General features: G+C 52.3%; 2 protein-coding genes across 2 annotated transcripts; one reads left to right on the top strand and one right to left on the bottom strand.

Annotated features, from left to right (window-relative positions):
* Window positions 1-689: 689 nt before the first annotated feature.
* On the bottom strand, window positions 690-1,929 carry LOC118474966 (anthocyanidin reductase ((2S)-flavan-3-ol-forming)-like). Its single transcript, XM_035963800.1, has 4 exons — window positions 1,729-1,929; window positions 1,448-1,607; window positions 1,108-1,327; window positions 690-1,002 (listed from the first exon to the last, which is right to left on the bottom strand). Exons 1-4 carry the CDS (start codon window positions 1,927-1,929, stop codon window positions 852-854), a joined length of 732 nt encoding a protein of 243 aa, XP_035819693.1. The 3' UTR covers window positions 690-851.
* Window positions 1,930-3,323: 1,394 nt separating this feature from the next.
* Window positions 3,324-4,460, top strand: LOC118474965 (ethylene-responsive transcription factor ERF020-like). Its single transcript, XM_035963799.1, has one exon. The coding sequence runs from the start codon at window positions 3,814-3,816 to the stop codon at window positions 4,348-4,350; it is 537 nt and encodes a 178-aa protein (XP_035819692.1). The 5' UTR covers window positions 3,324-3,813; the 3' UTR covers window positions 4,351-4,460.
* Window positions 4,461-14,332: the final 9,872 nt, after the last annotated feature.

Below are 14,332 nucleotides of genomic sequence, written 5' to 3'. Positions count from 1 at the left end.
ATACAGCGGAGCCCAAAAACTTCACTGCATGTATCACACAGTAATATTACTTACTTGTCGAGGGAATTGTGGACATATAGTGCACACAAATGTCAACATGACAATAGCATCTTAGCAAATATACAAAAGGCAAAAGGCCTAAGGCGTCATACAAAAGGGCCCAACCGTGTGAGCCTAACATATTTCTAACAATTCCTAGATGAGAAGCATCAAAGGCACAAAAAGGAAAAAAATATACACTAGGAAAGGCTATCAATTATGCTTTATGCATCGCAAATAGCCTTACAGTACCACGGTAAAAAATAGTTCAGAAGTAAAATGTCATGTTACCAGTAACACTTCCATTATAGATGCATAAGTAGATGGCCTCCCAATTCCAAGTTCTTCTAGCTTTAAATCTGGAGATAACAAGGCGCAATATAAAAATCTGAACTAGTAGAACCGAATAAAAATAAATATTGTTTTATTGCAGAAATGAGCAGTGCTCAAAGTAAACAAGTGAAAAAAATAAGCCATAGAAGGTTATTGCTTACCAATGCACCCTCAGAATAACGTGGTGGTGGTTTAGTGAAGTGCTGGCCAAGATGCACGTTAACAGGAAACACCAAGTCCTTAACCTGGTAAGGAGATGAATTACGTAATGGAGTAGTTAAATGGCAAATAATCTGCAGCAGTCAGACAAATGGTTCTGAGTAGACAAAAATGCATAACATAGACAAATTTTCTTGACATTTTTTGAAGGTCCAATTATGGTTCGGCACAGTAGCAGCATAAATAGACGGGCTTATTTTGTCGGACGGTTTTAAAGTCCAGTCCTGATCACCGGCCGAGAGCAGAGGAAGCATATGGCATCACAAGTCGGGCAGGATTCCCAGGGCCTTGCCGTACTCGGCCATGTCGTCACAGATGTCATCCAGCGTCCTGTACCTGAACTCGAAACCTTCCTTCACCAGCTTCGCCGATGACAGGCACACTCTCGGCTTCTCAAGCCGCTCGCCGGAGCTGCATGCAAATAAAGGTGTAGGCAAACGGTATCAGTCGATCATCATCGGCAGCAGAACCCACCCACAGCTGTGTACTGTACATGAAGCCGATCCTCTTACTTACAACAGGTTCGTTTTGACGCCGTACTGCGGGTACTTGTCCGCCAGGAAACGCGCGAGCTCGGCGACGGTCGTGTTCAGGCTGCAGCAGACGTACCTCCTCGCGGCCGCGCCCTCCTCGGCGGCGAACAGCTCGGCGCGGCAGACGTCGTCGACGTGGACCAACGGCAGGCACCCGGTGGCGCTCTCGATGGCGTCCAGCACGGCGAACGCGGCTTCGTCGCCTGAAAAATGGCGCAGGATGACAACCAATTAACGACATGCACGCATGATTCATCCACGCCGCCAGTCCTCCGGTCCGTGCCTGGCGCCCTGGGTTGAGCGGGAGCGAGCCACAGCCTCACCGGATAGAAGGGAGAGGCAGTTGGGGACGCTGGTGCGGGCGGTCGGGGCCGGCGCGGCGCCCACGGTGAGGCCGGGGCAGACGGTGACGAGGCCGATGCCGTGCTCCTCCGCGAACCTGCTCGCCTCCTTCTCCAGGAGCACCTTGGACACCGGGTACCTCTGCAAGCACAGCACATCCGTCAAAAGCACATCAAGGGGCAATATTTGAAAAATTGGAAGCGAAATCCTCAGATCAAATTCCCCTAAGAGCAGTGCAAATGGGAGGTGTGCCCGGGCCGGCTTGCGACTGCGACATCGCGGAGACGAGGAAGGGGAGGCACCGGCCGTACGGGGGGTCGTGCGGGTGGGGCAATCTACAGGCAGCGATCCACAGATCCAGCAGTTTGATCAGTAGCCAGTGGAAGTAGCTTCCAATCCCCCGCCAAAGCAACAAAATCCCAGCGGCAAAACCACGGAAGCCTCCTCGGCTATCAATCCCCATCACCGAAGAGATCGAGCTTACTCACTGGGGGCGCTGGCGCGTCGAGCCAACACCGGAGAGCCCCGAGACGGCGAGCAGCGGAGGATCCGCCGCGTCTGGCTGCCTCGGAGGATCTGCGCTCGCAGATCCGGTCGCTTTTGGCAACTTGCAGTCAAGGAACGAGGGAGGGAATGGCGTGCCGCCTGGGGCCAGAGAGCAGCGCCGAGAGGCGTAGGACCGTGTGAGGTGGAGGCGAGGGCCGTGGAGCCACCGCACCAAATCGCCGAGCAATGGCGAGCGGGAGTGGGATCTGACGACACTGTTGATGTGGAGCGACGACAGAAGAGTGCACGAAGACGAGAAATGACAGATGGATGAGGCAATACCGTGCGACGATGTTGGGGGACCGAGACGCCACGCACGAAGACGGCGGTGTGGCAGGGGCGGGGGCGCTTGGAGACGGCGATTGTGGGAGCACACGACGGCGAGAGCGACGAGGAAATCAATTAGGGTTGCTAGATGTTCGGGCGAGTGGTTAGGTTTGGGGCATGCGGTGGGGTCTGGCCAGGATGCAGACTCGGTTGATCGACTGGTGGGCCATGGTGTGCGGACTGGGGCGGAAACGTGGGCGTGGAGCCGTGGACCATAAGTTGCGCTGAGTTGTGTTAGTTTGCATAAAACGGGAATGTAACCATCATAAACGTTTGTGCAGGAGATCGTAAATGGTCTGACGATTGTTTGAGTAGTCTCGTTTGGCTACGCTTAACTCACCTGGTTGGCCGGTCGTGTGGGTGGTTGGGGCTTTCTCTACCTACACAAAGCCCAGGGCTCTAAATACCTAAACTATATATATATATATATATATATATATATATATATATATATATATATATATATATATATATATATATATATACACACATCTTTGGCGAGGCAGGACTAGCCGCCTGGCCGGAGCCGAAACGGACGGTATCGTCGTCGCATATATTGTTACGAACGGAAATTGAGCGGCTTTCACAAGTCACAGGTGTGAGACCATGCCATGCACAGCACAGTGTTTCCTTTTTATTCGCACACGTTTCGTGTTCGTGGCACCACGGGAATAAAGTTGCTGATGGCCAGTCGATCGGGTCAGTGCATGTTTGCTTCAGGTATGGTACATGTGAATGGTGCTTCGCCTAAATGAAATGAACGTGGCCCTTGGGGGTGGCCCGTGTAGTGCGTTTGCTGCGTTCCCCTTTTCTATCCTGTCGCTGAAAGTGAAAGAGACACGACCGACCAGTCGACCATACGGTTGCTTTGCTTGCGGGGGTCCAAGATGCACTCTCGGCGGTCTACAAGGCAAGGTAACGGTGGTCAAAGTGTCAAACGGACCGTGAGCAGGGCTGTTTCTATGCTGTCAATGGATATTCAGGAATACAAAATGATGCAAAAAAAAAATAATGGCTGCCAGCAGGGGCAGGAATTTCCAGACGTCGGACCGTTTGACTGGTCCCCACCGCAGCGTTGCCGTTGCTCCTCCTACCGACCTGCCTGCCTGCCATGCCATGCATACCGGCCTTCGTCCACTCTCCAGCTGCTTCTCTTCTCTTCTTCTTTTCCTTCCTCTCAAGGGTCAAAGCTCAAAAAACCCAATACCATACCGGGGCGAGGTCAACTCTGCTCGGGGGTTGACCTCCCAGTCCCATCCGGCCATCCCGATACCTATAAATACGCGCGCAGTCCGTGCACCGCCAAGGTCAGCCCATGCCGGGTGCCATCTCTCCTTCCTCGAGGTCGAGGACGAAAGCCAGTCACGTGCATTGAGCTTGAAGCCTTCATCCGAGAGAGTTGAGCTGTTGAGAACCATCTCAGTCTCAGGAGAGAGGACCGGAGCCTCGAGGCCCAAGAGAAGAGAGCTTAACGATGAGGCGCGCGGAGCCGGTCGGCGAGCAGGCGGACGCGGAGCGGCGCATGAGCGGGTACAAGGGCGTGCGGCGGCGCCGGTGGGGGAAGTGGGTGTCGGAGATCCGGGTGCCCGGCTCGCGGGAGCGCCTGTGGCTCGGCTCCTACGCCACGCCCGAGGCCGCCGCCGTCGCGCACGACACGGCCGTCTACTTCCTCCGCGGCGGCGGCGGCGCGGGCGACGTCGCGGCGCTCAACTTCCCCGAGCGCGCGGCGGCCGCGTACGGCGCAGGGGGCCGCCTGTCGCCCCGGTCCGTGCAGCGCGTGGCGTCCGACGCCGGCATGGCCGCCGACGCGCAGCTCGTCGCGGCGCGGGAGGACACCCGCGCGCTTCGCGCCGGCATTGGCGGTGGCGCCAGCGCGCGCCCGCGCGATCGGGATGCTGGTGACGCCTGCGCGGGCCGTGCGCACAACGCTAGCCTTCACAGTACGGGCGCCGGAAGGGAGCAGCCTGTCTCCGGGGAGATTAGCGTGGATGACATGGATATTTTGCTGTAGTTTATTGATAGCAAAAAAAAAACACATGGGAGTACGGAAATTAGCCGATGCAATAAAAACCTCTTTTAACGAACAGTACCATCGCCGATGGCACTGTTTCGGTTGCAACACATGCAAAAACTCTGTGGCTCCCTCTTTGCTGAGCCTGGCGTTTGCATCCCAATGGTGAGGAGTCTGGAACGAACGGACCGAGCCCATCGAGATCAAAAGTCCAACAGTTCGAACGTCCCGTTGGCACGCCAAAAAGGATTTAACCCCAACTTGGCGATGGCGAGGGTAAATTTTGACTTGGCTCGTGCAGCCTTGACTTACCTTCTCCGGCGATGCACTGATCGTCAGGTGATAGAGAAGCCGCTTCGGCTGCCCCCAGCTTTGGACTTGTGGTCCCCGACTCGGTCGCGACCGTGCGTGGGCTGCGTTGCAGTCTCTGGAAGAAGGCGTGCTGTGCTGTATGTATCACAGCACAGTTCAGTATCCTGCTGCGGGTACATTTGAGTGACGCAGAGGATGCGGTGACCGTCACCAAGACGCGTTGAATTGAACAGCCATTAATAATAATAATAACCCCGGGCAACGTCAATGTTATTTTTTACTACACAAGATGCTTTGGTCAACAGATTATGGATAGATTAGTACGCGAGAAGATAACAGGAGGGCTTGCACGCGCATACCGGCAACGCTAGGCAAGGCAGGCCACGAATCAAAAAGAAAACACGCATCCATGGGTGCCTTCTGAACTCCGGCCGATGACGGATGTCGCCATCAGGCAGGCATACGCGCTCAGCGTGCCTCGAGCTCAAAGTGCCTTCTTGGTCGACCAAACAAAAGGCAAATCCATTTTCGGTGAATGTGCGAGAGCACACGGGCACTCGGATCGTATCGTACCGGTGCTCAGAATCGTGTCAGCTGGCCGCTTGCCACTAACACTATGCATGCCTGCAAACGTCTGTTTCTGGACCACGCACAAGCCATAGATAGATGCAGACAAAGTTTCAGCTTTGGGCACAGCAGGCAGCAGACAACTTGAGGTCTTCAGGCTTCACGGTGCCATTTTCATCAGAACACACCAGCCTTCTCCAGGTCAGTCCTGAATCCAAAATCACATGCCATGTGTAACACCCAAAAGTCTAGATGAATAAAAAGGTGAGGCTTTCAGTATATATTATTATGTGGATTTTTTTGTGGATATACAAGTTATAATGTCCAAGTGATTAACTTAATTAAACAAATAATAATTTAAAAACAAGGATTATGCACCATGCTGGATATTTTTGTGTGTATGTGTGTGTTGCAATTAACCTAAACTTGAGATAAAATCATGTTTGAACTTGATACCGAATTTGAATTCAACTTGAGACTAGAAATGGAAATCGAAAACAGAAAATAAAAAATATATAGAATGGCATTACGGGGTGGTGTCTCACCTCAGCCCAGCCAGACCCGTCTCCTTTCATCCGTCCTATGGCCAAGATGCCAGCCCATTTCCAAATCGTCCAGCCCACGCCTTCTTCCCGAGCCCGATCTTTACCGGGTTGCTATGCATCGCAAGGGTATCATAACTACCCGCCAACGGAGCGCTCGTTGGCTATCAATTGCTTGGCGTGGTATATATGTAACTGTTGAGAAACCCTAACGAAGGGTTATGTGGGCAAATACCTGCTTTGCTCCTGAGGGGTCTCACATCTCTATATAAAGAACATGTGCATCCCCTCATAATACAGAGAAGAGAAAGAGGCCGAGGCTCAACCCTATATCATGTGTCTCGTGTGTTTCCTCTGTCATGCTTATGGGAAGGGAGACGGGTTCTCTACAGCTTCTTGTGCCTCTACTGCTGACGGGATGGAAGGGAGCGGATCTGGTGATCCATGGTGTGGGGGACAGATATCCCTCGGGTCCACTGGAAGGATAAAAGACCTCACGAAAGGCCCAAGAGCCCAATAAATCGTGAGGTCACTCCTTCATGGGCCTGGGGAGAAACGACCAGTGAAGCAGATCGACATAAGGCCGGGTGGGCGCAAACCCGGACGGCCCCACAGCATTGAGCAAGCGACCGCAACAGAAGATCCGATTTTCCCGCGCTGGAGCCCCGTACGACGGAACCACGCGAGGATAAGTCGGCAGAATCATAGAAAGATAGACAAAAACGGTTCACTATCTTTTAGGTGCACATTGTTATCATATCCACATGTATTGCCTCACGGTCGAATATATAAGGCCTAGGGGGCACCCTTTCAGAACGATCGACCCCATTACTATTCAACCATCCACCCCAACTCTCTACGCTTTAGAGAGCTACCTTGTAACCCATTACACAAAGCATACTCGCCAGGACGTAGGGTGTTACACATTTCAAAGCGGCCCGAACCTGTAAACACTGTCCATTGTTCCTTGTGCATCTGGCACGAACCATTTAGCTACAGTCGGCGACACCGTCCTACTCCTAAAACACCTTGAGGGGCAACCCCGGGTGTGCGGTCGGACCCAAAACACCGACAGCTGGCGCGCCAGGTAGGGGGTGTGTCGACGATCTAAGCTAGCTCAATGGCCGTCACCTTCCACCGCAAGATCACCCTTCGTCCCGGATCCATGTTCTGCTTTGGAACAATCTCATCCATAGCAGATGAAGAGGGAACTCTACACCGCATTGCCGATCCGCCAAAGAAGAAGTCCACTCCAACACGCTCCGAGAATACCGGGGTGAGGAAGGAAAAAGCGCAACCTCCAGCGCTCCGAAAAAAGATCGCCTTCGGCAAGCCAGGGGCCGGGAGCCCGCTGACCCGGAGAACTCCACTGTCTACTTCCTCGACGAAAGAATGGACGCAAATCGCAAGAAAGAAGGAGGCAAACAAGACCGGGAGGAAGCAAGTTGCTCTTTCCGTTCCTCCGCCCTCAAAGGAGAATGGAAAGAAGATCGCCACGACAGCCGCGCCATTCTACCCCGATGTTCTTTTCATCGGGAGAGTGGAGTCGCCCCCCGTCTCCGACGACGAGCCGACCGCGCCCGGAGAAGAACCACCTCAGCGGGAATCCCGCCAGCGGAGAAACCGGCGCCGAAATATTCGGCGACATCACGAGGCCGGAGAACGGGATCCGGAGCAACCTATTTCGCGGGACGAGGTCTCGAAGATAGGAGAAACTCCGGAGGAACGCGTCTTCAGAGAACGAAGGAATTCCCGCCGACGTGATCGCCGACGAGCTCAGGAACAAGCCGAGCAAGATGCGAGACAGCGCCAGGAAAATCCACTCTTCGGGCGCAACCTGAATCCCGACTTCGCCCGAGCCATGAACACGCCGAGTGAAGTCGGAGGGGTACTAGCTCGGATAGCTGATGGACTCCCTCGGACTCCCGACACCGAGGGCTATCGACGACTGTTCACCCAGGCAGCCAACCATCTTCTACCGCTCGCTCACCCGTCGAACGATCTATGACACGCCATCAACAGTCGCCGGGACGCGCGAAGCTCCATCAACGCTTCGCGTGAACGACGGCATGAGAACGAGATCCGCCACTGGGAGGAGTACGACAGGGATCATGGCATCCCAGCTCGGAGTCAGGCAACCAGAACCGAGTCAGCAACGGCCTCGACTGGCGGTACTACCCGGGGACGGTCGAGGAACCACAACAACTACTCCCCTCCCCGGGACAGACATCATCCCCGACGACAGGAGGACACGTGTGGAGTGATAGCCCTTACTCCACGCCTTAGGGCCACTCAGTGGCCCCCTAACTTCAAGGTATCCAATGTCGACAAATATGAACCTAAGCAAGATCCAGGAGGCTGGCTGGCCGTCTACACCACTGCCGCCCGAGCCGCCGGAGCATCTGAGGACGTGATGACTGCGTACTTACCCATTGTCCTCGGGCAAGACGCACTGCAATGGCTGCGACATCTACCTCGACACTGCATCGATGACTAGAGCGACTTCAGTCGACGCTTCACCGCCAACTTTCAGTCCCTCTCCGACAAACCAGCGCAACCATGGGACCTCAAATCCATCAAGCGTCGGGGGGGACGAAACTCTCTGGTCGTACCTCAAAAGGTTCCAGACCATGAGAAATCGTATCCCCGAGGTCACGGAGGCGGCCGTGATCGAGGACTTCTACAGAGGATCCAATGACTCGGCCTTCGTCCGAGCCATACTGCAGAAAGCGCCGACTACCTCCGAGCAGCTGTTCCGGGAAGCCGACCTCTACATCACCGCCGACGAGCGAGCTCAGGACCTCATCGGGGGAGTGAAGCCCGCACCGGCAGCGCCACAACGCGACGCGAACCAGCAACCCGACAAACGCTGGGAGAAAAGACCTCGCGAAGAGGTGCACGCCGCCGGACCACCTGCCTCTCGCGCCCGGGGAGGACCTCGCGGAGGCGAGCGCATGCTGGACGACATCCTCGACGCCCAGTGCCCGTACCACAAGGACATGCGCCACACCCTGCGGAACTGCAGGGACTTCAAGCACTCCATTGGACACGGCCGACCCTTCCAACCTCTACCTCCTCCTCCGCCGCAGGGAGGACCAGAAGAACCACGACAACCCCAGCAGCAGGAGGAGGGGGAAGGAGGAGCCTTCACACGCGTTGACAGGGAGGTCAACGTCATCTTCGGCGGACACGGATCACAGGAGAACAGAAGACAACAAAAGCTCAACACGATCGCCAGATATTGGTGGCGACCACCGGTCCTCCCGCTCCGTACCAGTGGTCGAAGCACCCGATCACCTTCACTCGGGCAGATCAATGGCTCAACTTCGACCACCCAGGCAAATATCCGCTCCTCGTCGATCCGGTGATCCGAGAGAGCAGGGTGAAGAAGGTGTTAGTGGACGGGGGGAGCAGCATCAACGTCACCTTCCCCCGGACACTCCAAGGCTTGGGAGTTCACCTTAAAGAGCTCCGCGAGTCAGACACGCCTTTCTTCGGCGTCGTGCTGACTGAAGGGGAATACCCACTGGGCCACATCTACATGCCCATCACCTTCGGAACTCCGGAGAACTACAGAACCGAGTTCCTGAGGTTCGAGGTGGCAAACTTCGACTGCGGGTACAACGCCATCATCGGGAGGCCGGGATTGGCAAAATTCATGGCCATCCCGCATTACACGTACATGATATTGAAGATGCCAGGACCACAAGGAATCAGAACTGTGCATGCTGACTTCCAAGGCACCGCAGAATGTTTCCGAGTGGCCATCCAAGCGGCCCTCACCATCAAACCGTCGGCGACTTCTTCAACGCAGGCGAACTCTAAGCCTGAGGAAGACCTTACAGCACCGACGAACGAAGCTCAAGCCGCGACCTCTATGCGGCCGACTGAAGAAACTAAAAGGATTAACCTGGGGTTTGCTGATGAACGCAAGACTGCCATCATCAGCTCCAGCCTGGACGATAAATAGGAAGGCGCGCTCGTCCGGTTTCTACAAGACAACCGAGACGTATTCGCATGGCAACCTGCGGATATGCCGGGAGTCCCGAGAGAACTGGCCGAGCACAAACTGAAGGTCTACCCCCAGGCAAGGCTGATCCAGCAAAAACTACGTCGCTTCACGCCCGACAAAAGAGAGGTCATTCGCGCTGAGTTGGCTCGCTTGGTCGCGACTAGGTTTATTAGAGAGGTGTTACATCCCGAGTGGTTAGCCAACCCTGTTCTTGTACTCAAAAAGAATAAAGTGGATTGGCGCATGTGTGTCGACTATACAGATCTCAACAAACATTGTCCAAAGGATCCCTTTGGGCTCCCTAGGATAGATCAGGTGGTAGACTCCACCGCTGAATGTTATGTGCTGTCTTTTCTGGACTGCTATTCCGGATACCATCAGATCAGTTTGGCAAAGGAAGACGAGGAAAAAAACAGCGTTCATCACTCCATTCGGTGCTTTCTGCTATACCTCCATGCCGTTTGGCCTCAAAAACGCTGGAGCGACTTATCAGAGAGCCATTCAAACATGCTTAGCCGATCACTGGGGCAAGCGTGTGGAAGCCTACGTGGATGACGTGGTAATCAAAACAGAGAACTCGGAAAACTTCATCGAAGACTTACAGCTGGTTTTCAACAGTCTACGGTGATATCGATGGAAGCTTAATCCCGAAAAATGTGTCTTTGGGGTACCGGCAGGGAAGCTACTCGGATTTATTGTCAGCCACCGGGGAATTGAAGCTAATCCGGATAAGATTGAAGCTATCATGAAAATGGAAGCTCCATGATCACAAAAGAAGATTCAGCGACTTACCGGATGTATGGCAGCCCTGAGCAGATTTATATCCAGGCTGGGAGAAAAAGGTTTACCATTTTACAAGCTACTCAAGAAAGTGGACAAGTTTCAATGGACTTCAGAAGCACAGGAAGCCCTAGATGCACTGAAGAAATTCTTGACAACCCCACCAGTACTGAAACCACCACGGCGAGCCACATCAACTCAACCAGCTGAAGATCTGCTGCTGTATATCTCTTGCACGACTCACGTGGTAAGCACCGCATTGGTAGTCGAGCGAGCAGAAAAAGGACATGCCTACCCAGTGCAACATCTTGTTTATTTCATCAGTGAAGTTCTGGGTCCCTCGAAGAAAAAGTATCCTCAAGTTCAGAAGCTATTATACGCAGTACTTCTAACTGCCCGCAAGCTACGTCACTATTTTGATGACCACAAAGTCATAGTAGTCACTGGTTTTCCGATAGGGGACATCCTTCACAACAAGGAAGCCATTGGCCGAATAGCCAAGTGGGCCTGCGAACTGGGATCTCATGACATCGAATTTCGACCTCGCACTGCCATTAAAACCCAAGCATTGGTTGACTTCGTATCAGAATGGACTGAACAACAAGTACCAGAGAACCCAGAAACTGCAGAAGTATGGCGGATGTATTTTGATGGCTCGCTGAAGCTGCAGGGAGCAGGCGCGGGAATTCTCTTCATCGCACCTGGAGGCGAGCACCTCAAATATGCCCTCCAGTTGTTATTTCCAGCCTCCAACAATGCAGCCGAGTATGAAGCTCTGATCCATGGACTAAACATCGCCATATCATTAGGCATCAAGAGACTAATGGTATACGGAGATTCTTTGGTAGTCATAAGCCAGATAAACAAAGAATGGGACTGTTCGAATGATTCAATGGGAAAATACTGCACTGCCGTCCGAAAACTAGAAGATAAATTTGAAGGCCTGGAATTTCATCATGTAGAAAGAGATCGAAACACGACAGCCGATGTATTGTCCAAGCTAGGATCCAGTCGAACTCAGGTCCCACCCGGAGTCTTTGTACAAGAAATACCACAACCAAGCATCTCAATGGATCAGGCAGAAGATTGTAATATCGTGAATCAACCAGAGTCAGGCTCTGATGACTGGAGAAGGCCGATCATCAGATATATCAAGAATGAAGAGGAACCAGCCGATAAAAATGTAGCCGAGCGCATCGCTAGACAGTCAGCTCACTACACACTCATTGGGGAGACACTATACAGAAGGGGCGCATCAGGCATCTTCATGAAATGCATTCTATCGTCTACTGGGAAGCGACTTCTAGACGAGGTCCATGCTGGACAATATGGAATACACGTAGCGTCCAAGACACTAGTCGGGAAAGTCTTCAGGTCGGGATTCTATTGGCCAACAGCGAAAAGTGATGCAGCCGAGTTAGTTCGGAGGTGCGAAGCTTGCCAGTACTTGTCAAAGCAACAACATCTACCAGCACAGCAACTGCAGACCATACCGGTGACTTGGCCCTTTGCATGCTGGGGGCTAGATATGATTGGACCTTTCAAGAAAGCTCAAGGAGGATACACTCATGTACTGGTAGCAATCGACAAATTCACTAAATGGATAGAGTTCAAACCCATTGCTTCTTTGACCTCAGCTAAAGCCGTGGAATTCATACAAGACATAATATTCAGGTTCGGAATACCGAACAAGATCATAACCGACCTGGGATCCAACTTCACAAGTTCAGAGTTCTTTGATTTCTGCGAGCAAAAAAGCATTCAGGTCAAGTATGCTTCGGTAGCACACCCGAGAGCCAACGGGCAGGTTGAACGAGCTAACGGGATGATATTGGAGGCACTCAGGAAAAAGGTTTTCGATAAAAATGAAAAGTTCGTAGGAAAGTGGATAAGGGAATTGCCCTACGTCGTTTGGAGCCTAAGAACCCAACCTAGCCGAGCTCTGCATGGAAACACTCCTTTCTTCATGGTCTATGGGTCAGAGGCAGTACTGCCTGCTGATCTCAAGTTTGGGGCGCCAAGGTTGATCTTTGAAAGCATAGCAGAGGCCGAAGCAACCAGGCTGGAAGATGTCGATGTACTCGAAGAAGAGCGGCTGAACGCAGTAATTCAATCGACACGGTACCAGCAGACTCTGAGACTGAAAGTCGCCTAGAGGGGGGGGTGAATAGGGCGAAACTGAAATTTACAAATATAAACACAACTACAAGCCGGGTTAGCGTTAGTAATAAAGAAACGAGTCCGGGAGAGAGGGCGCAAAACAAATCCCAAGCGAATAAGCAAGTGAGACACGAAGATTTGTTTTACCGAGGTTCGGTTCTTGCAAACCTACTCCCCGTTGAGGAGGCCACAAAGGCCGGGTCTCTTTCAACCCTTCCCTCTCTCAAACGATCCACGGATCGAGTGAGCTTTCTTTTCTTAATCACTTGGAACACAAAGTTCCCACAAGGACCACCACAAGTTTGGTGTCTCTTGCCTCAATTACAAGTGAGTTTGATCGCAATGAAGGAATCAAGAAAGCACGATAAAAAAGCCAAGCAACAAGAGCGACAAGTAACACACGGATCACTTCCTCTCTCAAGTCACTAATCACTAATGATCTCTTTTCTCAATTGTGAAACTTGGAGAGGTGGAGGCTTTGAATGTGTCTTGGAATGGAGTGCTAGCTCTTGTATTGAATGTTGAAGGTTGGAATGCTTGGATGAAGTGAATGGAGGTGGTTGGGGTTGTATTTATAGCCACCAACCACTTCCTAGCCGTTGGGCCATTCTGCCGAGCGCGGACGGTCCGCCCTCCTGGTGCGGACGGTCCGCCCCTGTAGATCAACGGCTGAAAATGCAACGGTCAGCAGTAACGGCTATATCAACGGCTATATTGCATTTAATGCGTCGTCAGATGTCAGACAGAGCCAGTCGCGGACGGTCCGGTCGTGCACCCCGGACGGTCCGCGAGGCCCCCTATAATTCATTTCTCCGAACCCGTTACCTTCGGGTTTTTCGGTTTCTTACCGACCGGACGGTCCGCGCCTAAGGCCGGACGGTCCGCGCGAGGGCTCGGACGGTCTTTGCTTTTCCTTCGGACAGTCCGTAATGGAAACTTGTATTTTTGCATTGGTTCTGTCCGAGAGTCATTCTAGTGTTGCGGACGGTCCGCCGCAAGGGCCCGGACGGTCCGCGCTTGGCCTGTTTTTCCAAAAAGCTTCTCCTGTCCGGAATAATCTACGGTATTCCGGACAGTCGATTTAGCATAGTTATAGATGAACTTTTGGCACCTGTAAAACATATAATCTAGAGCAAACTAGTTAGTCCAATTGTTTGTGTTGGGCGATTCAACCACCAAAACTATTTAGGAACTAGGTGTAAGCCTAATTCCCTTTCAATCTCCCCCTTTTTGGTGATTGATGCCAACACAAACCAAAGCAAATATGGAAGTGCATAATTGAACTAGTTTGCATAATATAAGTGCAAAGGTTGCTTGGAATTTAGCCAATATAAATACTTGCAAGATATGCATGGATTGTTTCTTTCTTATATAACATTTTGGACCACGCTTGCACCACATGTTTTGTTTTTGCAAACTCTTTTGTAAATCCTTTTCAAAGTTCTTTTGCAAATAGTCAAAGGCAAATGAATAAGATTTTGAGAAGCATTTTCAAGATTTGAAATTTTCTCCCCCTGTTTCAAATGCTTTTCCTTTAACTAAACAAAACTCCCCCTAAATGAGATCCTCCTCTTAGTGTTCAAGAGGGTTTTTGATATGTCATTTTGAA

The sequence above is a fragment of the Zea mays genome, unplaced genomic scaffold (genome assembly GCF_902167145.1).
Source record: "Zea mays cultivar B73 unplaced genomic scaffold, Zm-B73-REFERENCE-NAM-5.0 scaffold_360, whole genome shotgun sequence".
Classification (NCBI taxonomy): Eukaryota; Viridiplantae; Streptophyta; class Magnoliopsida; order Poales; family Poaceae; genus Zea; species Zea mays.
The sequence above is the reverse complement of the archived record's forward strand: the minus strand, read 5'-3'. Positions and strand labels throughout refer to the sequence as shown.

Bases quoted from the DNA above. Each gene is read 5' to 3' on its own strand.
- LOC118474966 (XM_035963800.1), bottom strand. From the start codon at position 1,929: ATGGGGATTGATAGCCGAGGAGGCTTCCGTGGTTTTGCCGCTGGGATT. The intron at 1,608-1,728 runs GCCGGCCCGGGC...CTGTGCTTGCAG, and splicing joins CCGCGATGTCGCAGTCGCAA to AGGTACCCGGTGTCCAAGGT. The intron at 1,328-1,447 runs GTGAGGCTGTGG...GCCATTTTTCAG, and splicing joins CTGCCTCTCCCTTCTATCCG to GCGACGAAGCCGCGTTCGCC.
- LOC118474965 (XM_035963799.1), top strand. From the start codon at position 3,814: ATGAGGCGCGCGGAGCCGGTCGGCGAGCAGGCGGACGCGGAGCGGCGC.